Source organism: Enoplosus armatus, chromosome 13, assembly GCF_043641665.1.
Source record: "Enoplosus armatus isolate fEnoArm2 chromosome 13, fEnoArm2.hap1, whole genome shotgun sequence".
NCBI classification, from domain to species: Eukaryota; Metazoa; Chordata; class Actinopteri; order Centrarchiformes; family Enoplosidae; genus Enoplosus; species Enoplosus armatus.
The window spans coordinates 16,862,991-16,889,125 of NC_092192.1; the positions used below are offsets into that span (position 1 = coordinate 16,862,991).

Consider the following 26,135-nt stretch of genomic DNA (forward strand, 5'->3'; position numbering starts at 1 on the left):
TGTGATTAGGCCAAGGCGAGGGGCCCTCAGGTGGAGGTAGACCCAGAGCGTATGATTAGCTTTGCCATTTAAATGACATTCACACTAATCGCTAATATCAGGTCTGTCAAGGTGAGAGAATACAATGAGGAGTGCGTCGGCTCAGGTTGGAAGGCTGAAGCAATGCAAGAAAAAGAGCAGAAATATCTGATTCCACTTGATGCAAATGCTGCTGTCTATCAGTTAAGTCAGGCACAGCGGCTGATTGTTTTACCCTGCATCGGTGCTGCTATACAGTTGTCACAGAACACAGAGGAGCTGTGATCTGTAAACACTACAACTCCTGTGGAACCAGCAGTGACTCAGTTGTTTAAAAAGGGATTGGCAGTGGAGGATATTAACCATCAAAGAGGACATGAGCCTTGAAAAAGTGCCGAACAGATATGGTATTTGAATTCTGTCCAAATGTATCTTTTTATTCTCTTGTAAAAACAGCACCGGTCATTTGCTTGCAGAGCTATTTGGATGAGGAATTAAAGAATTTGTTAACTTTTCTTCTTTCTCTTGGTGGAAATTCCTCTCTGAAGTTGCGCCATCTTTAAAACTCAAATGACCCTGCTCCCTCTCTTGCCTGAACAAAAGAAAGCATTATCAAACCTCACTCTCAGCAGTGCTAGATCCATTTGGTAAACAGCCTGTGTCCTACAGTAGTAATCAGAGGGTATTTTTGAGGGATTTGCAGGCTGGCCAGGAGGCATCCGCTGGAGTGATCTCTAATTGCTAGAAGCGAAGGCCTAGACTGCCTGGCGCTCTTTTGAAGCCATCGGCAGCAGCTTCCAGCCAGAGGAGCCAGCAGGGGGAGGCTTCCCACTGAGGCACTCTCCTTTTTCTTTATTTCCTTCCCTTTTTCTCCCTCACCATGCCTTCATTCTACTTTTCCTGCTTTTTCTTGTGCTCAGTCCCCCTTTCTTTCCATCCTCTTCTTTTCCTCCCCATTTCTTCTCTAACTGTACTTGTTTCCTTTCCCCACTCCCGTTTTCCCCTCCTCTCCTACTCAGTCAATGAGCCAGCAATCACTTTGCAGACAGACATCCTCTGCTCAGTCGGCCATGTTCAATCCCTAGCACCGGTGGCTGATGAGGCATTGTGGTGACGTCAAATACCGGGGCTTTTCAGGGAGCAACAGTTAACCTGTGGAGGCACAGCTCTGCTTCCCAGGTTACAGGACTCATACTGGCAGTCTTTGTATAAAATAATGAATGTAATATGCCAAAGTGATGAAAGATAATGAGGCCAATTATTTTTTTCTTCTCACCCAGTGAGGTGGGAGAGGCAAATTTATGTCAAATAGTTGGTGTATAATGACACCTTATACCACTCAAGCCTTTGTTACTGTATGAGCTTGTGTATACTGGGCAGAGACTTTTGCTCTATAAAGCATATTTTTTAAATTGTGACAAACACACACACACACACACACGCACACACAAAACACCACAACCACTAAATAATAATATGATACTGAAGTTGGACTGTGTTGCATATGCATAGGCTTGGGCATATTGTCCGCTTTGCTTACACAGTGGCTGTCAAATTCACCTGAACGAAAACACACAAATTGAACAAAAAGCCTGCATGCTGTCATCCACACACAGTCTCACAGAGACACACAACCAGTTTTTGGTTGTTTGGAAGGCAGCTCGCTCAGTGTGACATTGACTCCTCAGTGCCAATTCCACACTGGGAGCTGCACTTGCTAGCTTTGCTGCCAATCCAGGTAAAGAGATTACAGACACACACAATGCAGTCTTCTGTTTGTCTGCCAAGAAGAAAACCAGCCCTTTAAGCCCACAGAAAAAAAAGGGCTATACACAAATTCACACAGCCTTGGCCCCGTCCTCATTCAAAACCAAGAATCCCCTTCTTCTCCAGGAACATGGCTTCTAATATGTGCCTCGCTCAGTGGCTCCCTCATACAAAGCAGCCTTGTGACTAAAACAATTCAGCCTCCATTTCTTTATCCTGGTCCCCAACACTGTTGCACATTACTATTACTTGCATCATTCAAATAAAGAAGGAATTTGGCTTACAATCAGTCACACAGTCATTATAAAGCTACACTAATGGGTGCTGTCTGGTTACAAACTATTGTAAAACAATATGAAAGAAATTACACTTGGATTTCATCATCTTTCTTAATGGTGTAATTAATAAGGTGAGAGAGAACGTGTGTACCACCCGAAATAGATATAGGTGCCACCTTCAATATTTAAACTCACAGTAATTAACTAAAAACTTGTTGAAAACTAAAAACTTGCAGGGCTGACACCGATTTTTAGCACTACAGATTTTTGCAGAGCATGAATCAAACAATCACTGTGGCATGCAGTTTTGACCCAATTAATCAGCTACTTCTAATCGTAAGAGTGTAATTTAGCATTGGGATTGCATTGTACTAATTTGCATTGTATATACTTATCTTTTTTGGATTCATGTGGATTAGGCGTGATGCTGAGAAGCTGCTTGCGAATAATCAAATCAGAGAGACTGTATATCTATACTATATATTTCCCCTTGAAAAGGTCCTGTGCGGATTATGTTGCGTGGAATTATGCTACAGTGAGATGTGTTGATGAAGAGAGCAGGGCTAATTATGGTGTGGCAGAGTAGCACTTAATAAAGGTTGCATATGAGTAGCAAGACAAAGAATTCCTCTATCATCCACTGTGCCTTTTACTTACAAATTAAACCCCAATGCTTTGGTGGATAACGATAGTTGCCACTTAGCCACTCTTTCATCACAGTCTCCATCCCCTCCATGAATGCCATTTTTCTCACCTCAGCAACACTCTCCTTGGCACTACCAATTGTGTTTGACAGTAAAATCACATCTTAGATCATAGATAAAATGTCAGCCTGCGGGACGGGAGTAGGCAACAGATGACAGAATGATTTTGACTCAGGGCTATTCCAAAAGCTTTTATTTCCCACCCATATAGCTCGTCCTGTCATCCAGGGGTAGCATGTGAAGTCATGTTGAGGGTGGTGGGAATGACGACTGATATGTGTAGTCTGTGACTGCTGTGCTGGCCTTGTCTGAGAGCACAGCCTGTGTTTAGGAGCACGTACACACACATACTCTGTAATCTGGACCTCGTGCACTGCTGAATAAACCAGCCAGAAAAATATAAAGTATATCTTATGAAATATGTGATTACAAATATACACATTCCTGATTTTCTCTTTTCTGTCACAAAATGAGTGTCAGGAGAACAAGGGAAGGTTGAAGGGAGGCGGTGGAGGGTGGTGGGGACACTGCAGTAGAACATGGAACAATAGGCGCCCTCTGGCATCAACCTCTGGACAGCCCAAGCTGCTCACCAAAGACACTGAACTCACCCACAATGAACTGCTGCAGTGGGAAGGGAGGCTTTAGAGAGTTCAATTTCCAACACAATTGGCCGTATTCTACTCCTTTAAATGCCAAGGAGATGGTGTGCAGCGTGTGCCTTTGTGAGGAGCTTTGCTTACAGCGAGTGTCCTCTAGCAAGAGAGACAGAGAGAGAAAGACGAGAGAAACGGAGAGATGGCGAAGACAGGCAGGGCGGGGAGATGGTGTGGGGACAGAAATAGTGAGACTGCGTGAAAGAATAGGAAGAAAGAATAAGACTGAATGACTGGGAGAGATAGAGAGTTAAAAAAAAATGTACAGAGAAAACGAGAAGGGGAGAGAATGTCTCCTCTGGCTGTCGTTTTGCCAGCCTCGCAGGGACCGTCTGAAGGACAATGCTGCTACTAGTGGAGTGTGACGTTTGTCCTCTATCCAATTTAACACAGCCCCAAAGAAAACACACTTACAATCAAGTGTCGATCATGCATCTCATACACAATAAACTCTTCCAAGCAAAATACAATGCATTATAGTAACATACAATACAGCCTCTATGTAAAAAAAATAAAAATAATAATAATAAAACGGCAACATTCAAATGAGGTGATGGGAAGTAATAGTGTGCCGCAGCAGGCCTAACAAGAAATCACCCTTAACTGCTGTGAATTTAGCTCAGATACCCTGTCCTTTCTCTTTTGAAAGAATCTTTTTACTTACTTGCACACACCTCCATAATATACTGCAAGTACGTAGCCTCTTCTCTACAGTGTATTTAATTTGCTTGTAGAAAGTATTATTTTTACATCACACAGGCTCAAGTAAATATAAACATGCTTACTGACTTCAGGGACATTCGCTTCCCGTCTCCTTGTTTTGTCTCAGCAGAACATTTTAGGCTGCTGTTGTGCTTTAGGGTTTGGGTCAGAGCAGATTTAAAATCGGGTTCCCATGCATATGTAAGCTAGATATCAAACTTGTACAGCACAGTGTGTCTGTGTCGCAGGCATCACAGCATTCCAGATTAACAAGAAAAAAGGATGAAAAAAGGAAACCTGCTTTAGCTATTAGAAATATGCTCTTTTCCTGCAGTGCTTTATAAAAGCATTAGAGAGAACTGTTATTTTCAGGACCATGGTTTTATAAGAATTGCATTGTGTAACATTTGGATTGTTAAATAAAGGATGTGTTATTTTTATCTATTGCAGTGCCAAATTATTTTTTCATGAATCAATCTGTAAGATAAAAATGACCACAGGTGGGGAATTGATTTGGACGGCGGGCTGCCAGATGCCCATCACTGGATCTGTAGGCAGTGGTAAAGTGGGCCCAGGCACTGGTCTCACTGATGATATATTCAATGTCCTTTTCCTTTGTGGTCATGGGACAGCTGAGCCATTAATATTACACAATCACACCGATGACTGGGATGAATTATTCAGACTTTCTTATGGGTCTGTGATATTCTATTCTATTCTATCATCTGGAAGACCTGTTGTGCTTTTAAGATGAAAGCAGCAAATATCTATTGTTTCAGATTCTGACTGGAACAAAATATCAAAATGCTAGTTCGAAGAAACAGCAACTGTAGAAAGCACTGCACCTGCCTCAGTGTCACACTCAATATAAATACGTCCGCTGTCATCAGAAAAATTGCCAAGGAGGCTGTTTCTCCATCATTGTCTTCATTTGAAGGGCATTTTGCTGCCCAAAGGCAAACGCCTAACACACTCCCCGAGCGTGGCGCCCGTCCCCTTTCACAGAGGGCTGGCAGTGCAGCAGACAGGAGAGAGAGAGAGCAGAGCGAGAAATAAGAGAGAGAGAGAGAGAGAGAGAGAGAGAAAAAGCCTTCGTCTCAAAGCAGACCTCACACTGGGTTCTGTCACTACAGATCAAAATCCCCTCAAAGCCATAGATCACTTCCACTATAGTTCACATGTTCCACACTTAGAAACTGTTTACCAGACTCAAAGAGTTCGTCTGCACAGCGTACACAGAGTATACACACACACACACACACACACACACACACACACACACACACACACAGATACAGTAGAAAAAGAAAGAGAGACAGTTTTCACACAAAAAAAACCCCAAAAAACAATACAGCTTTCGATCCAAGCCAACTGCACTTAAACATTTATACAGTTTGAGAGGATGAGTCGCTCACTGCAAGCAAATGTTTACATCTATATGGCAAAACAGCACTCAGCCCAGTTCAGCGAGATGGTGCAACGCCAGCTCTGCCTAGTGAGCTGACTGGTGTGACAAACAGAAAAGTGTCTGCTCCTTTTTCTGGCGGAAATACCTGTCAGTGCCTGTCGACTACTCGCACACAAAATGATACGTACACACATACACGGCCAGGGACAGTCTGTCTCCTGAAAGTTCCTTTAACGTAGCTACGTGAGGATTCATAGCCAATAACAGCCACCACACGGGTCTTGGGATAAGTGACAGCACCATACGTGCCGCTTATGGGTTAAGTCGGGCCGGCAAGCGTGCGGCCCGACTTAAATGCACAACACTGCATTGTGGCGCAGGGAGGAAACCTGTCTTTGGAAAGTCCTCTGCTTGAGAGAGAAACGTCCCCTCATCTCAGATAAGGAGCCGATGAGAGATAGCGATAAAGTCAGTGCTTCTCCTGGGCCTTATCTGATGCTGTTATCAGACTGCACAGCACCTACCATCTCACAATCTTTACACCCTTTAAGCACCCCTCTGAAACACTCACACCAGCATCATCATCACAAACACACACACACACACACGCCATCTAATGCCCAAACATTCTAAACACCGTACCAGCTTATTGATTACCTTGACACGTTCCCATTGTTGAACAGACGGCACACCTAATATCACGTAAGATTGGAACTGTTCTGTGTTATCTCATGGGGGAAGGACATGAAATGACTATTTTCTCACCTTTCAGAAAGACAGAGCAAAAATGGGAGAAAAGAGAGCAGACGCTGTGCACTTACCTCTATGTCTGTTAGTAGTCTTATCAAACATAAGCATGGCATCATCAACCTGGAAGACATAAGAACAGCACTGACATTAGCTTAATCTTTTCAGCAAGTACCTCTGCTCACTGTAATTACTCTAAGAATATATAGTCTCGCTGCTTTACACTTATTTCTTTCTACGCACCTCTCTCCTACATAATCATTCTGCGGTCACAGGATTATTGTCAGGTTACCATTTCCCTTTCTGACTGTAGCTCGTCATTTTGGATGATATAGGAATTTAAGCAATCTTGGTGGTTTCACTCATTGTCTGGATAAGATGTGGCAAAGATGTGAGTGAAAAGTGGCAATAGGAGAGAAAATTAACGATAATGACAAGCTTTGAAAAAAATGGAGAGCTGTGCGGACAATATGTTTATTTTGATGAACACCAATGTCCGGTCTTGGGGAGGGTGACAGATAGACACATTACACTAAGCGAGTGTGAGACAAATGGGATCCTTCCTCATCTCACAGCCACAGCGGCGGCAGCATCCGCCATAATATCATCCCTCATCATGTCCAATAAAGCCACACACAGACAGACAGCATTTTTTTCTCCACACATCCCTGAGAAACAGATCTCTAGACACACTCTGCTTTCTATAACTCTGAAGAAATGCTCAGATAACAGAGTGAGGCATGCTCATTTAGCCTGTGATTTTGTCTTGGGAGAAAAAAAAAAAAGAGGGTTAGAGAGCAACAGAAGACAGAAAAAAAGAGGGAACATTCTGCACCATTTGCTGGTTATGGTCTCTAGGTAAGTGTAACAGTGTACCGAGGAGGCTTGATGCTGTTCAGGGGGAAAAGATGTGCGCACAAGCACGCGTCTGTGTTTTTCATGGGAGGGTGAAAAAGCTTCGGGAGGAGATGGGAAGAGACAAGAATAGGGGTCTCACTCAAGCCGAACTGTCTGATTGGATAAAGAGAAGTGCCTGGCAGACAGGCAGACTAGCACTGGCACACTGTTCATGCCACCCTCTTGCCACACATTTGGCACACAAGACGTTGGCACAGCTTGTAGGGCCCGGTTACTCATTGCACGGCTCACAGGCCACATGCGGCTCCCAGGCTTTTTATTTGCACCTCCCCAAAATATTTCCAAATTGCCAAATATAGCTGGCAACAGTCACATGGATTTGAAGCAATCTAGGTGCACCATGGATATAGGATCCATGGTGCACCTAGATTTAACGCATTTCAGTCACCCATTATCAATTGGACAAAGAGCATTGTTACTCAAAACTCAGCACCTGAAGTTGGCTGGGAATCAGAGCCTACAGGTGGATGCCGGCGTCGAGATGGGGCTCATAAAATCCTACACAGAGTTACAGCAGAAATATTTGCAGCAGTGTTGCAAATTAGCAGAGCAGCAGCAGCTGTGGCAGAGCAAAACACAGGACACATTCTGGTAAAGCTAAGCAGAGAAACCTATTAGAAAGGGTGCGCTGGATATGTGTTGTGTAGTGAGTGTTTTGTGCGAGTGAGAAGTGCACCTAGTGTTGTCTGCTTTAACTGACAGGAAGTGCACCATTAATTACCTTGAATAACCAATTCCACTAAAGCAGCACTCACTAAAGCCCATACAAGGAGGACAAAGTAAGGCAGGCAGTCTATGTGAAGGCTAATGGTAAAATCTGGCAAAATAGAAATTAGTTGTTAACTGCGAGTGTAAATTCACTATCCCTACAACTGTGGTACTGTGGCTGACAACCACCAACAAAGTCGGTCATGTCCGCAAACTGTTTTCTTTGTTGTCACCACACAAGAACACAAAAAGAAAATGCAGCAAAAATAATTGAGTTTGCTGTGTCTCTGAAAAGTGTTCCATCTGATGGCTGTGTGGTGGGAAAACATATAAAAGCAGCGTACAAATAAACAGCTGCCAAGAAATATCACCTGCAGCAACAGTTTTATAAACAGACATTTATAATGTCACGTAACCTAACCTCTGTCTCATGCCAGGCGATCTAATGAAAATCACATTATAGTGAGAGGAAGTGGGATAACTGGAATTTGTAGTGCAGCGGGTTGTGATTTCATTGCCTGAGCTTGAAGAACACAGAGTGATTTCTGGATTGTTTTTTTCGGCAGTGCAGTAACATGAAGTACCTGGCCAGATAATTACACTGTCCAGGGATTAAATGTGAGAAAACTTTGATTCAATTTTGTTTTTCTTTTGCTGGAATTCTGCTCAGAACACCAGAAACAGTTTATAATGTCTCCACATCTGACAGTGTGAAAGCTACCACTGCAGAGCAAAGATGGAATGGCATGTTTACCAACTATTTTAAACGTTTAATTTGACAAGTGTGGCTGACAGCCTGTGATCATTTACATGGGAGACAGAAATTTATAGCATTTGACTTTCTGTCATCTAATGTCAGTAATACAGAAACAGCCAAAAAGAGTCACTGCTGCATGCATCAGTGGAAGTGTCGAAAAAAATGGCCAGCGGAGAATATTCTGTTTTCTTCAAGACTCAAAGAAACGGAGACGCCTCCTTCAAACACAACTCTGTTATGACAGAGATTGATTAGTAACAATTTTGTGAAGTCTACTCTGTGATTCGGTGGTGAGATGAAACTCATCAAAATGCAAAATGATACCCACGAGCACCTGCAAAAGTAATGGACACAGCATTACACCATTTACGACTTCTGCACTAGTATGTGATACGTTTGTTTTGTTAGGTAGCGAACTACGATCACTTAATGTGTTGGTAGGTAAACAGGTGAACATTCACGTGAATCTGAGTGCCTTGATTTACAAAAACAGCCCACAGTATTATCAGCCATCAACCACCATGGGCCCTTCATGCAACATGACATTCAAATATCTGTACTGTGATATTGATAGTGCTGCAGCTGTAAAGCCATTTACAGCCTGAGAGCAGAAAGACTGTTACTTTGTAAAATGAAGTGAGGTCTATTAAAGGAAGTGTATTATATAAATGTGTGAACTGTGTTGTTGTGACATTATTAGAGGAGGACCATCCTGTCAGCGAGACCCATACAACAAATAACACAGATTCACAGTGAAGCACTGATGGGCACTTTAACAAAGAATGTGCACATCATGTGAGAGTCACACTCCAGCAGGTCATACAATACAGTCTCCCCCCTCTCTCTCTCTCTCTCTCTCCCTCCCTCTCAGTCTCTCCCTCTCTCTCTGCCACTTGCAGAGTCTATAGAACCATCTCCCGTGCTTCAGGGCTTTTCAATGTAGTTATTCAAGCAGAACACAACTGTGTGCCTCCATCTGATAGAAGGTTAAGGACCTCTTCACTGCTCACAAAAAAGCCCGCCACACAGAGGTGAGGCCAGGCTCACCTCAGGGAAGAAATCTTTCTCTGTCCTCCTCCTCCTTCTCTTTCACTCTTCCTTTTCTCCTGGCTCCGTGAAAAGAAAGGTTCAAAGGATAATGGCTGTCTTATCACTATGTAAAAGCGGAATGGGAACTCCAGTGAAGTGCCTGGCCTTTTGTGACAATGAAGAAAAGAGCAAAAGTCTATTTCACTGTGGTATATGCACTGGAACAGTCCATGACCACTTAAGAAGAGAGGGCTGCTTGAAGACAGTCGGGGGGGAAAGAAGGCCGGGTAGCTCTTTAACCAAACCTGCAGAAAACACATCTGAACCAAATAACCTCCTCCCTAAAAAAAAGGTCTGACGGGAGTATATTAGGTATGTCCGTAGCAGCAATTTCACTTTCATTCACAATTCAGAAGGTCGTGATTTGATACTAGTGCCCTTTTTTGTTTGGTCCCATTCTGTAAATCGCCATTTGAGCAGGTATTAGGTAAACTTTAATATCGATTAAATAAACATGTAATAAGGCTCTCATTTATTCATTTATTTATTTTTATCTTACTCCTCTACAAGGTGAAAAAAAGAAAAGAACAAATTCAATAATATATATATAGAGCTTTCATACTGGACACATTCATGAAACAAGAATTGTTATTTTAGCCTAGCGTGAAGAGTGCTGTCCTCACATTTTAGTCTCAACAATAGTAAGAGTAATGACTGTAGCAGCAGTAGCAGTAATAGTAGTAACAGTGACAGCGGCAGTAGAAGTGGTAGTGGCAGTACCAATTTGAACTTTTCAGTACTAAGTGGGTGGGTTGGTAAGTGAGCGAAAGAGTTTGAGTGGAATGAGTACGTTTTAGACATACTGATGCTTTAGATCGTCTTCATCATTTCTTGAAATCCAGCAATTTCAACTTGGCTGTAAAGGTATGAATTCATGCTAACAAATCTTACATTACAGAGAGTGATGGCTTTAGCTCTTCCCTCAGGTACTATCTCATTAGTGTCTGGTCAAACAACTTAGCAACGCTAATGCTAAAAGAGTTAGCAGTCTCCAAAGTTGGTGCTGCTTTTACAGGTAGTTTGATAGATTAGTAGTGATCCAGCAGTATGTAATGACTGCACTTATGTTTCTTATGTTACTCTGCTTCTTCATATTATTTTATGAGCTAAAAGGTGACTGTACTTTGGTCTTTCAGTCCCTATTAATTTCCTATATTGTGACCACTGAAAATAAGAGATATAATAAGTTTGATTTAAAGCATTTAAAGCAATTTAACTTGGGTGCACTGACACATCCCAATAAGTGACTCATTGAGTATATATAAGGTTGTTTGTGGTGTACAATATGACTACATTTGAAGGTATTGGAGCTCAGTGGCGGATGACTCCAGATGAACCGTGTAATAAACCTGCATAAACCTCAGCACATTAGACTGCCGCTGTGCTTGTGCTTCAAGCATACGCTACCTGATTTAGGAGAGAGAATATGATGGCAACTCGACTAACACGTGAGCTTCACAGGTGATGCAGATGGATTCAAGCGAAAAACCTGCATGTGGTCAGTGACCTTAGGAGCAACGTCACGGTGAAGCCCTATATCACTCTGGTCTAACACCCTGGGAAAAAAAAGACTTGTTCCTGTTCCTGTCATATAGCATGGGACTTAACTACACCCCAGGTGCAACCTTGTTGTCTGTATCAATCCATATGTTTGAACAACCTCAGAAAAATACATGATAATTCAAAAAAAGGGTTGCTGAATGATGAATTATGTATCAAAGGACAAAGGCATCAATAAAGGCTAATGTGCTCTGTTTTTGGACAGGAAAACAGCAGAGGTGCCAGGTGACAGGGAGAGATTTAAGAGCTCTGGAAATGAATTATGACAGCGATTTAGAGGTGTCAAATGCACATTTACATTCAGCTCACGGCTGAAGGCTACCAGAGGAGCTTTCCTGCAATTTGGGGGTGACACTGATATAGATCATATCTGATGCCAAAGGAACGGAGACCTGAGCCACAGAGAGTGACCTGGGACCCATCCTTTTGCTGAGGCTTTGGGCTCCGTTTTTGTGCTGGCACCTGGTGGGGCTTTGTGCTGGTTGTATTGGATGGACAGAGGTTTCTTTCTTGCCTTCAACCATTTCACTTGTCTGTGAACTTCACTTGTACCTAAATGGAAAGAATTGTATGTGTGTGTGTGTGTGTGTGCGTGCGTGCGTGCGTGCGTGCGTGCGTGCGTGCGTGCGTGCGTGCGTGCGTGTGTGTGTGTAGTTATCAGGCAATTTTGATGTCAGTTTTGGTGTCAAGGATTACTGGGATTTGTGCTCATACAGCCAACACTGAAGAACGGTCTGTGCTAGTTGCGTGTATTCACCAGGTGATGCTCAAAAGAGAAGCTCATTCTGAAACACTTACAAACTACTTTTGTCAATATGTGGCTAATTCAACTTAAACAAATCCTCTTATAAACGTAAAAAAAAAACAATTTACATTTTTAATTCCGACTATAACTGTGGTACTGTATGCATTACTCTCATCCAAAATACAACTATCCAAAATGGCACACAAATTGCGCTGTGTTGTGAGATATTCCCATGCTGGCATGGCATCGGGATGTCAAGGATTAATCATTAACCAAGTGCCCATTGTGGCCAGCTGGGAGCTAGCTACCTCTGACTGCAAAACCAGTTGGTGCGTGACTCCTGTAATATAACAAAGTCTGGAACTTGAGCAGCATTATTTACTGTATCTAATATTTTTAACTTGTCCAGTCATTCGTTGAATAGCGACAAAAGGGGCATCACAATAGTGAGTAAAGGCATTTTATTATTATAATTTTAATTATGCTTATTTAATTTATTGGGTAATTAGGTATTGTTCAAATATCTAATTCACTAGGATTTAGCCATGACAGTAGTTCAAAAATTATTTTGAAAAAAATATTGAAAAACATGCACTATTTAATGATAAATCGATTATTGATCGTAAATGAGGCCAATAACTGAAATTGTTTGATATATGCATCCCTATCATGGCGGGAAGGGAAAGGCTTGATCTAACTAAAATGACATAAATAAATAAATAATTAACTGTCAATTTAGCTGAAGATGTTGTATTGCATAACTGGAGGATACCTATGACATTAACTTCCATCACAGTGCGCAGAGAGAGTCAGAGAAGGTTGGACAATTAAACTTGGTTAAACTAAAAATCAAGGAGCAGAATTGCTCATGCTGATTAACATTGCGTTCATTACACTGTCCAGTCAATAGACTCATTAGACTCCTCCTTCAAAACGTGACTTCAACGTGATATAAAAGATATAAAAGCAATAACCAGACAGATGTAAATTGTCGGGGATGTAGCCAGCAGCCTGTGCTTGGGGAACCCGGCCAAATATGTAGATGGACGAGCAGAAAGAAGATGTGCAGTAGGAGGACTTTCTATAAGACTTCTTCATTTCAAGATTTCAAGAAAATTACTTGAGGAATCCCATATTGGACAGATTTATTAAAAACATTGAAAAGGACTCTTTGGCTATCAATAATAAAAACACCTCAATACTGCGGAGGCATCTGATAAATACGATTTACTACTGGTACAACCCAAACCTCAAGAGTCAAAATGAATACAGGTGAACCACTTCTGTACTCTACAGTAAAATCACATATTGAGTAGAGAGACCACTGTTTAACTGGAGGACCCAGTTTTAAGCCCCCTTGTTGGCAAGCTTCCATTTTCCTTAAGAGTCTCTGAGACTGAATCCCTGCCTTCTCCAGGGGCAGTAGTCTGTAGCTGAACCTGCACCATGGCCTTGCTGTGGAGGGGGTAAAGGGGGTAAAAAGAAAAATCCCTACAGGGATCAATGAAGTATCACATTATCATTACTATCATTACCATTATGACAGATACAGGTCACGGTCAAGGAGAAAACTCAGCTGGCACTGCCCCTTCATCAACACTCCCTTTGCAGTGTGGAGCATCTAATATTCTATTACAATGATGGCAATTAACAGAGGAATGATAGCGACCCAGTGACAATGGACAAATTTGTGACAACCCTTTCAATTGTTCTTTTGTAGAGGAAATCTATATCATTGTCTGGGAACGTTGAGCTGCAATGTGCTGCATCCACGCTTGAGCACTTTTACAAGTGGTGGTTTAACGAGGAGCAGAGGGCAAAATTTTAGCTCCCTATAAGCTCTTGCAATTACACAAGGGGGCAAAAGAGACACTGTTCTTAAGTGTGAGCCTAGATGGACGAACATTTTTTTTTTTTTTTTTGTTCGGGTCCACAGCAGAGGCCGAGCCAGCTACGTTTAATCTGGAACACAGTCTCTCTCTTTTCCAAAAGGAATATTCCTTATTATAATGGATGAGTGGCAACCCTCAGCAGAAGTGATAAAGATGCACGGCTGGAGTGCAAACGCAACACACACACACACACTCACTCACCCACACACACACACACACACACACAGATAGAAAAAGCACAGTGATGTAGGGTGAAGAGGTGCTTATCTGCTGCCTGCTCTGTCTACCCCATTTCTCTTTATTTATCTTTCTAAATATGTCTGTTTTATAGTTTCTTCTCACAAAACTGGATTCTTCAACTGGTTTGATTATTATTATTTTTCTGCTAACGTCAATGTCCATATTGATTTAAAAACAATGTAACGTCATATTTTTTGGATAGTCAATAGTATAGAGAGAGGAAACGAGAGGAGATGATCCATAAGGACGCCCCAGCAATGCAACATTTTAATTACTAACGGACAATTACATATTTGAGTAATGACTGAAAATTTGTACATATAGTAGTACATTGTATATGATTAAACTATGAATGGTGTCCACTGGCAGCAGGAAAGGAATGAGCTTAGAGGGTTCACTCATCTATTTTTTATACCTAATTACCGAAAAATGAGAGCGACAGAAAAACGTGATTCAAGCGTTTTTCAGCAGTCATCTGACAGAAATTCTTGTGTATGTAATTATTAATTATATACACCATGGGCTGAATGTCAACACTTATTCCAGTAACTTTCCTTCATGTTGACATTAACAAAATGGCTTGAGAGGAACACTTGAGGAAGACAATTCCTCAAATCTGTCAGGATTACATATTTATGAGGTCCCCTGCTCGGCATCCAAGGAGGTCGCTATGGTGATACAAACTGATGTATATTCTAACGATGAACTTTGTGTGTCACAGAATGCCTCAGAGCATTGTTGAAATGGTTAGTACAGATGCTACCACGGCGCTCTGTGCAGCTTTCAGATCAGCAAATACACAATTAAAAAGGCAGTCATGCTGAGGCCACTCTAATCAATGTACTGTTACAAAGAAATGTAATGAAAGGATGATGGAGTGATGCCTTCAGGAGGCTGCTATATTGTTAGGGCAGAGCGTAACACTGTTGTGGCAAAACAATATTTTATTAGCGCATCTCTAGCTCTGCCCACGCCAGCCTCAAAACAAAAAAGCAGTTAAAAATCATATCATATCATATTTATGAACCCCTTTCTTGTAAACAACCCATATATCTTGCCAATATATAATTTTATGTCTTCTGTACTCTTATGAAATGCTAATTATGCTGTAACCCAGAGAGTCTTGTTTACCTTACTGTTTTCTTACTTTGAGGTAAGATTACAATTAAGGTAGATCCTGTTTGGTTCCATCCTCTTAATCAGCCATCTGTGTTACAGAGCATATTGTATAATTTGAAAAGAAGCCTGAACCTTTCATATAGCATAAAAGCATGCATCTCAAGACAGCTTTCAACTAGGCTTAGACGTGATGTATTGCTCGTTTAAAACTGCCACTTTGACCCTTTTACACAAAACAGGAAATCATTTATGTGGTTCTTCCTTCCTATATGAATGGGACTTCAGTATGTTGTGGGGTCTGGCCTTGCGTTTGGCCTCACAGAGGCATGTCCACACAGTTGAGCTCAGTATGCTTGAGGAAGTAGGCCTTGGCCTCGTCCATCAATCCGCCTGTCTTCCTTTGCCAAGCTGCAGGGAACTACCCATTATGGAGTCATTTTATTAATAGGGCCCCTTTCCTCTCCGCCACACTCTTGCAGAGTGCCTCCTCATTCTGTCAGAATGGAGTATGCCTGCAAGCCACCTCCATGAAACTGCTGCACCAGGGCCCTCCCTCATTCTCCCATGTGAAAGCTCAGGCTGGGAAATATTGTGCTTTCAAGCTAAAGTAGTATTTGGAGAGGTGAGCAATCCCTAAGCCCTAGAGCAAACAGTTTAACATTGAGGACTTATTTAAAATGATGTCCTTCCTCCTGGAAAGCCAATCAGATTTCTCTTTTAGTACACACACACACACACACCAAACATGTTTTACATCATCCACCCCTTCTTCCCTTAATGGTAATGTAAATATAGCTACAAGCAGCACTGACTGGAGGACAGAAACAGGTCAGAGGATACTATGAAATGTTTGGGGAGACTGTGTGGAAACATGACGCAGAGGGTGTGAGGGAAGGCTGAGAAGAGGTTTGTTTAAGTGGGCAAATGAGTGTGAACGTGTGAAAAAGTTGCAGATGATGGAAGGGATTACACTGGAGTAGCCACCGTGGGCTATATTAAAAGGGCAACATTGCCCTTTTAATATCCAAAAAAGTAATTCATTTCTAATAATTCCCATGCGCTATTTATAATCGAGTTGGCCTTATTTCATGTTAATATTTAATAGCTTGTTTGGAATTAAAATATTCTGACAGTCAACATCTCTTTTACTGTCTGTCTTTTAGTCTTCGGTGATGCTTTCTCCATTGCTCAAGCAGCTGACTGACACATAAAGGTGCTACCAATGTTTAAACCCTCTGCAACAACCCTGTTAGATACATATCCCAATCATGTTGAGGCATAAAACAGACCCATTAAAATATATTACAGAGTGTTTCTACATAGACTCAAATGTGTGTTTAATTGTTGCTACCTGCTTGCTCAGGGAACGGTTATCTCAGTATTTATAAGCGTTTTTTCAAATTTTAACTCTTGTCAAAATCAACATGCAGAAAATAAGCGTTGTGGGCGAGTCAGTGATATGCCTCAGTGATTCACAGCAAAACTGTCTTAGAAAGTTTTCAGCTTGTTCGCTAGATCACTCATCCGTCCATCCATCCATCTTTTAGTCTTTATTTAATTGCCTGCATCGTGCTGGGTGAAAGGAATACCAATAACAACGCAGCACCAGATTTGATACTACATATTAAGACTAACAATGATTCATATATTTACTATATTATTTCAATATGTACTATTACTAATTATCAACAATAATGGTTATTACAATTACTAATCCTAGTCCTTCGTAACTGCCATCATTAATTAAGAATACTAGTACTAAAATATACATTCTACTTGTAAGATAGGGTCTTAAACATATTGTTATTCAGTTTTATTTTGCAATGTAAGAAACATTTTGGTGATCTGGTTTTTGACACTGATAGCTCCATCATACCCAGTAATTCTAAGGAGATGCCTGCTAATAATGCTGCATGTACCTAGGCAACGGGGGAAACCCATGCAGCCTCAGCAAATATGGAACATTTCAGTGGCACAACGCCAGGAAGGAACAAACATGTTCAGATTCAATCAGCTTATTAAGAAATGGGAAGTCTCTGCACTGCATAGTGAAATATACACAGACATGTGGTTGTGAAATTTTGGCTTAACTGGGAGTTTTTTTTCAAGAACTTTCTAGAAGTTAACCAAGTCTGAGAGAGAGCATGTCATTCTGATAGCAATAGTGTCTGTGTAATAGTGTTAAGAGCCTGCTTTGACTGCTGCTCTTTTCCACGCATGAATCTAAGAGATGGCCTTCAACTGAGGAAGTCGATTTCAGCTCTCTTTGTTGGTGATGAGAATACTCAGGAATGCAAAGGGCTCCCAGTGCACCTCTGCGACTGCCTGAGCTTTAACTAAACGACACAGCTAGTAACGCCTTTGAATAACCATCTAGAAAACAACGTTTAATAACAGACTCGTGAATCACTGAAAGTGCTCAGTGGCAGTGCTAATGTCCACAGGTCTGACATAACTCTCTCTTAGGAGACAAGGTGTGTATTATGTACTTTGATATCAATAGGTGAACAAGAGGGATGAAATGAGCTGCTAGCTTGAGTTGAATAGCATCCATTTCACTCACAATGGCCACCGTCCCTAATACCTGCAGTGTTTTACTTAGATTAGACTTAAGCTTTTTTTAAAGGCCATTTCAATAATTTGACATTTCTCCCCAGAATGGGAGAGAATGAGCACCGATAAAAACTTTTTTTTCCCTCCTCCTTTTCATGCAAAACACTTTCATCTGTCATTTTGTGATAGCCCGTCTCTCTTTGTCAGCATAAATACGGGAGCCCCTATTTGAATATGGTTACACATCCCTCTATTTATTAAAGCTTGGATTAACATGACAGGAAGTTTTGTCTGGGGGCTCTTTAAGATGGCTCAGAGAGGCAATCTGGTGACAGTAATAGGATCCAGCTAATATACTTGACTGATGCTCCTTTCCCAGTGTTATAAAGCAGAACAATGGGAGTGGGGTTCTGGGAGTGAATACATTGTGTTTTGTAATAGTGTGTGTGTGTGTGTGTGTGTGTGTGTGTGTGTGTGTGTGTGTGTGTGTCTGGGGGGACGAGGGCGCGCTAATCAGCTAGAATACCATCACTTAGCAAATATACGGGCTGAAGAAATAAAAATACTAAAAGGTCACAGAGCAATTCCATCAGGACAACTATGCTACAATTAACTGAATAGACAAAATCTCTGACATTAGTGAGAGCTATAATAATGTTTTAGTCCAGTGTCTTTGAGTTTATGGAGGTTTACTAAAGGTTGGCTTCAAGAAATAAACACTTTTCATTCTTTTCATTACTGCTCTTCGTCCACCAGTGAAGTCCTTCTTGAGTTGCTATTTTTTGCTCTGATGAAGGGAGTTCAGAGATCACTGGTCCCACCAAGTACGCATTTGTTCTGCTAGTACTGAGGACGTTTTAGTGTAGACATTTTCACTGTTTTATTTTTGTTTGTGAGGATATAAGGATCTGATTGTAAAACCTGCAACAAATCTACAAGTATAATTATAAATTATATTCAATTTATTAATTATAAATATAATTATATAACAATGATGAAACATATTTTTTCACATTTCATATTTTACATTCACACTTTTCTTTAAATTAAACAGACTGCATTACATAGTAAATTGTACTATTGTACTAATAGTGGATTTGTTATTGCCATTCATGTCTTTATGATTTTCATTGGCAGGCTCACAACAGACCTCACTATGATCCATGTTTTTCTGATGTTTTTCTGTGGTTGGATCTATTGCTGTCAATATCAGTATGCTGAGAGAGACTTGCTTATAGACATTTCCATATGTCAGAGAGTTGCTATGGATGGACAGCAAGTGTTTGTGTGTGTGTACGCTGGGTTAGCAGATCAAACACACATCTGTTTGTGAGATAGAGGGGAATCTGTGCTTCTCCCCCAAACCTCTCAATACTAATTAACGATCCACTGATAGTGGCCAAATGCCAACTGTCATTAGCACCCAACACAACACAAGTACACAGATGTAGATGCACACACACTCAAACACAGATGCTATGTGGTCACCCACACTAGACCACCACAAGCCATCTGTGGATAAGATACATAAACACAGTGTTCTCTATTTCCACTCGCTGCTCCCAAAGAACACCCAGCACGAAAACACTGAGGTTAAAATCAACCTGTGTGAAGTAACATGAAAAGACAACATTAGTCATAACATGTAGTCAACTAATTGCCAATGTGATCTGTACTGTATAAGAGCTGATAGTAAGCTATGCCTGTTAAACAGACTGCCGGCACTTACACTGTATGCTTAAAGACATGAATGACAACCTCAATTCTCGAGTAGCTGTGGACCTTTGACTTCTTCACTGATAGTGCCATTTGCGTGCTCTCAAGCAGTGCGCTCGGTAAAAGCATCTGACAGCTATCTTTGATTTTATTTAGCGAGCATTTCAGCTATGCCTGTATCTAAAAGGATATGCCACCCACTCTCTCTGTCTCTTGCGCAGTTTCTCTCTGCCTGTATCTGTCACTCTCTGTCTTGGTGACAGGGTCAGATAGAGAGAGCAAAGTGGTGAGAGGTGTGACACTGTGAGCAGATGAGGGTCTCCCCGTATGGAGGCCCCCAGCATGACACCCATTACAGCTACCCAGACAGCCGCCAGTCGGTCCGAATAATGCCAGAATAATGGAGTCCAGAAGCCACATGGAGGCCAGAAGCCACTGGACCACCAGGAAAAAAAGATTGATATTTCAGTCCTACTATTGGTAATCAAACTGAGCAGTCATTAACGTGCATTAAAATGTCAAAACAAAATGTACAAGAATTATATATACCGTCCTAGCAATCACATCTGCTTTGTAAATGTCTATGTTGTGATATTTTTCTGACTGTGTTTAATAGATGCCTACAAATGACAAGAGCTAAGGGGACTGCATCATCCTAAAAATCTTCCTTGCAAACCAGAGTGGAGCCTTCGTCTTGTCTCGTCTCTCTTCCTCTCTCCCCGTGCAGCCTGCCTGCCGCCATCTCACGACAGCATCTCTCCATCTCTCACAGCCCTCTGATCTCTGTGTCAACAGGCGACACCGGCAGCTCACACTAACTCAGCATGCACCAGCCCATCTGCATGGCAAACCGTCTACAAATGCATTTAGCATAGACTTTGGGTACGATTAATGGCACGGTTAGTGAATACTGTACTGCGCTGATGTCTTTACACCTGACAAGGTACCACTTGGAAAAGGTGCCTTCCCTAGCAATAAAGACAGCTAGTGAACCCTGGTGCAGGTATTCTCCGTGAGGCTGGGAATTTACGAGCAGCAGGTAGGAGATCAAAGCCGCTGTTGACAGACTCTGCAAACACAAAGATTTATTCAACTCATCAAGAATTGTCGCAATGTTTTCTCAGCGGCCTCCTATCTTGGTGTGTACCTATACTGACGGGGGTTTATTAGTTGTCAGTGGGCAAGGTGGGAGGCTGCGCCGTCGTCCAGCTCAGGTTCAAGCCCATACAGAGGTTGTGATGACAGGATCCGAAGCACTCTGTGGTTACTCAGTGGAATTCAAAAGCCAATCCGCCTGCCCAGCGCCATCTCCCCTCTCCCTCTCCCTCTCTCTCTCTCTCGTTTGTCATCTCTCCCTCTCTCTCCCCTCCCCTCTCCCCCAGTGTTTGTCAGGGTTGGTGATTAGCTGTCACCCTCTGTAGAAGCAGATAACACCCCACACAGCCTGTTTCCCCTCTGGGAGCATGCACACACGTAAAACAGGAAAACACACAAACAAATACACAAGTGTGCGCACATGCATGCAAACTATAGTCACTTAAAGAACTCTGTCAAATGCAAAATGAGTTCATTGCATTTTTGCATGTATTTATCAAAACTTGAGTCACATTGATCCGTATAAGCTATGTGGTAACTTTGGGTACCATTTAGATTTTATTTGCCAATTCTGGTTTTCATTAATATCGTATGCATCAATTCTTACCACATCCTGGTTCCAATTCCTTTATTTTCAGCAGATTTAGGCTGCCATAAACAGCTATTTGTCACAACTTACAATGTGATTGTCGCGGATGTCTTCCTGGTGAAAAGACAAAATATAAACATCCTCTATCTTGCCATGCACACGTCTTTTACCCTTGTTGGACGCACTAGCATTAGCTGATTTTGAGGCAATATGACTTAGCACTCCACTGAGCACTTGCTCCAGTCCACCTTGTTGTAATCATTATGCACATATGTTGACGGTTCCAATCGCGAAACGGTTCTTGGTACCCAACCCCTAGTGGTTACTCAGTTTATAGTTTCATCTAATTGAGTAATTGTGTACAAAATTCCAGAGAAACACTGTCAGGGAGCAAAGAAAAAACACGCCCCTCAGTCTATACCCCTTTCATTATTGCGTGCTCTTTCCATTACACTCTGAACTACTTGTGTAAGAGTGTACTTTGACTAAAAGCTAAAAGCCAAGTGGCTCATTAGCAGCTCTCTTGAATCCTTCCAATTCCAGCTAGCTGTACGATCTCTCTGTGATGCAGACTACTCTCACAACTTCTGGAGAATCAAACAAAGACGGGGTCTTCTAAAAGTGTTGTGGCAGTGAATAGGTGAATGAGAATGATCTCCACCTTCATGTCATAACACACATATCAAGTTCCTAAATGTCCACATCTACTGCAAGTACAACCACAAAGCAATGACCTGCATATTTGCACCGAAAAAAACAGGAGGAAAGAAGTCCTTCCTTGAATGCTTGGAGTGCACTTTTATGAACACAGCACAAACTGCCTCCTCATTCATCTCATCCTCACACTCATACACGACTTCATCTCACACATAAGTCACTTGAATTTTTGAGGAATCATCAAAAGAGACAGCATAACCAGGAGACACAAGAGGTGCCAAAAAATAAAAAGTGCTGAGTCTGACAGACCCTTATGCATCTAGTATTTACAAACGGATAGAGCTCAGATGACTAAGGGTTGCTATTTTTGAAACAAATGTGCAGAGCCAGACAGTATTCCTCCAGTGTTACTTCAGGTAACTTGTGCCCTTTCCATCTTGGCGACAGGTGCTGCATTAGTTGGATGGGGTTTGCATGTTGTGTAGTCCTTAATGAAAATAAGTGGATGCATCAAAATATATCTCTGTTTATTTCCTATTGTATAGTTATTGTTACACATGTGAATCGTGACATTCAAAGACATGCAACCCAAAATGGTTGTTAGATTTTTCCGGCCAGCAATCGTATACGCATGGAAGAGTGCAAACAGCCCCCCTATTTTAATGTCAGAAAATAAGGGGGGAGAGGGGGTTTGAAACGCCGTAGATAATCCTACAAGTTCTTTGTTTGAAGCATACCGAGGCACTAAGGTCGTAAACTCAAAACTGGTAACTTCATTTGACTGAGGCCTGTCAACGGACATCTTAAGGTTGTCCAGCTAAAAAGCTGAACCTGTCTCCACTTTTGCAACAACATAACCTCATCCCACAAGGCACTGCCATGGCAAACCAAATACTTGCAGCGCACACTCCACGTAGATCACTTTGTACAAGAACGCTGTATTCATGCTATTTATCTATACAATGTCTGCTGCTGTGATATAAAAATCCTGTCTCCTAGTATTATAAACTGCTGCGGTTGATGATCCTTGACACTTACGGATCTGTTACTCAAACAGGACTTCCTGGATTTTTCTTCAAGTCACAGAAGACGTAACTCCTTGACATGTTTTAAGGCAGGTCTGTTTTCTGGTTTTAACACCCACTATGGACGGCAAATAAAATAACTCTCCATGAATATTCACGTAGAATGTGACGCATATGACAACATAAAACTCAACCTGAAAGTTCTTTGAAAATTTCAATTTTATCTCAGAAGGTTTTTTAGTACAAAAACATGTTGCAAACTGATTTTTTACTCGTTTGAACACAAAAATGGACTAAAGGGTATTTCAAGGAAATTCAGAGTAAGAAAAACAGAAAATAAATTCCCATGGTCTAAGTTTCCACCATGCTGCTGGGAAGGACAAAGAAGACATGGTTTTTCAATAAACCTGTAAGCAAGCAGCAACACTCAAAGAGTACAAATAGGTATGGGTACAAAGAGCAGCCAATATCTAAAAAGGGAACCTGCTCTGATCTACATTGACTTTCTAAGGACTAAAATGGGCCTGAGGTCTCTCAAGAGTTTGATATCATTTCAAACAATCTCCTGCATTCTCTGGTTATGTTAATGCTATGGAGCTTCAAGCTGATGCGAGCACAACTTGCAGCCAGATCCATTCAAAACCCTCCCTGTGACTCCTCTACTGAACCCAGCAGTAGGCTTTTACTTACTTATTATTTGATAGGAAACACAAGGGCTCTGATTTAAAACCAAAGCAAACATGACCCTGGCACATAGTATAATTCAACATTAGGCGTATAATATTTTGTTTCATCAAGAGGCTGGGCGGGTAGTGTCTATGTCCAGTTCATAGTACAGCTTTCCATTCCCATCTAACAAACAATACCACAGGTTTAGCTTTAAATGCATATAGCAGGATAGGATCACCTTGCCCTCTTCTCCTCGTATCATCTCCGCTGTTACAATACAAAGAAGGATTGAAATATAGCAGATAAGTACACAACGTGGCTTTATCTGCTGCCCCTAAGCAGCTTTGCTCAAAGGAAAGCTCAAACAATGTTGGCTAATCGTAACATTAAGAGTCGTCGTGTCATCTTGAAATTGTCAAGAACAAGAGGTGATTTCTTAGAGAGATGACAACCCTGTTATGGGTAGCACAATAGGGTTGTAGGGTAGGGTAACGGGGGAGCAAAGGGCTGAAGCAGCGTTGAAACACGGAGAGAGGGAGCGCACAGAGAGCACAATAAAGACAGCAAGACAAATACAGACAAAGAAAGACGTATGAGATCGTGCCCCTGCCTCTGTGTACATATGGCGAAACATGCTGGAGGAGAGAAAGACCAACACATTGAGATAAGCCCCTTTGCTCAGGCTTCCTTTTAAGGGTGATTTGGCAGCTCGGCCTCATGTCTGTTGGCAGGCAGCAACATATGCCCCCAATCATCTTCTGATCGCTGAATTACTGCATGGCTTTTTTTTTATTTCCATTCAACATTATTGGACAATTTGCTGAGGGACTTGGAACAAATTCGACAGGAACAAACAACTTTACAATTACCACTGACATATAGCTGGCTGGTTTTACAGGCAGGTATTGGGCAATATTGGCCTAGCTAATTAAACTCAACTCAAACACATTTAACAATACACTTCTTTTCCCATTAAAGTTGCGTTATGTGTCGTTTTCATGATAACATTTCACAGTAGTCCGTGTGCTCTCAACGTCAAATACTCCCCGAAGAGACTCCAGAGTTTGTTGCATTCTATCCCTTGTGGTCAGGCCCGCTTCTTCTCAGCATATACAGGAAGTGATGCATTTTCCATATTAGGTAACTACGTCAATGAAATTACTTTACCGTCAGCAAGCTATATTTATAGAAGATGCACTGTATGGCAGAAGCAGCTCCACAGGAGTGTCTCCACCAGTCTGCCAGAACATAACAACATGTATATTCAGTGCCAGCTCTGTTCAGTTTTTTAGTAAGATAGCCGAGTAAGATAGCCCCTTCATGGTTTTCTTTGTATATCTAAATCTAAGTTGGCCCACTAAACCCCCTTAGCCTCATGATAAACAAGCAGTAATGATTTTTTATTAGATGACTATACAAATGTCTTAAATGAACATGAAAATGGGGTGATGCTTTCTGTCCACTGTCCAAGTTCTGATGACACGCCAGCCGAGGGCACCTTACCATCACCGCCCCAGCTAAACAATATGTAAGTAAGGAATACAGACTGTAGGGATAGGAATGAAGTGTAACTGTGACCAGACAGGAAAATAATCTACGTAAATCCAGATCGAAGCCCTAAAGGCTTTTATAGATCGACGGCATAGATTTTCTCTCTGTCTCCATTTCTACCTGGCTTAGGTTTAATTCAACTCAATTAAATCAACCCGTGAGCCCAGGAGTTTGCAGAGAAAGCAATCATTCATCTTTGTGGCGAGCCACTTCATCTGAGCTAAAAAAATGGCCCCAACCCTGCTCTTTCTCCATAGACACCATTAGGCCACTCAATATAGTTTCAGCCATGCCAGCTCTGTTATAATTACTGCAGTTGACATCTAACAAACAGCTCTTTATGGATGCCCTGGCTTCACTATTACTTCAACAAATCTGGTCATTTTGTCGTAGTTGACTGCTGGTGTCTGTTGTGTGTGTGTAATGAGTGTTAAATTTTTCCCTTTCCGCCCATAAATTAGATGGTTAGGCAGCTTTTACATTTAGAAGAAAAAAAAAAGTTGAAATGCTTATCTTTCAACATGCAATGTGAAAGCAGGAAAAAAAGTTAGCCCTGATACAGAAAACACACCTTGAGGTAAATCTGTTATCTACACTGCACACCACAGCTTTAATGTAAGATAATCAACACAACAATCAAAACAACCAAAACAGCTATAAGGGATTGTCCTTGAGTGACTGCCACAGAAACCTCTCCCTCATCATGGCTATATCAGGCAGCTGCTTCCATGGACCCCCATTCAACAGATACATATTTCATGAGCTATGGTAAACACATTGCTCTCACCAATGCCAAACTAGCATTGAATAATACATTCATAGTGGATCGGCTAATGAATTGAGAGCTTGCCTGAGTGAAAAGAAGAAAGCAAATAACCAATACTCAAAGTAGAAATAGAATTAATGAGCGGTTGTGAATACTCAAATACTCGCTTGTGAATGCTGCTCAAAAAGCAGGACCATTTCTGTCCT

The 26,135-nt window shown here is 41.6% G+C and overlaps 1 protein-coding gene across 1 annotated transcript in view; it reads right to left on the bottom strand.

The window, feature by feature from the left end:
- LOC139294986 (RNA-binding protein Musashi homolog 2-like) overlaps positions 1–26,135 on the bottom strand; it is a 218,135-nt gene that overhangs the window by 86,792 nt on the left and 105,208 nt on the right. The window contains exon 7 of the mRNA XM_070917022.1: positions 6,355–6,403. Coding sequence (XP_070773123.1) covers positions 6,355–6,403 — 49 coding nt within the window. The remainder of the gene's footprint in view (positions 1–6,354; positions 6,404–26,135) is intronic.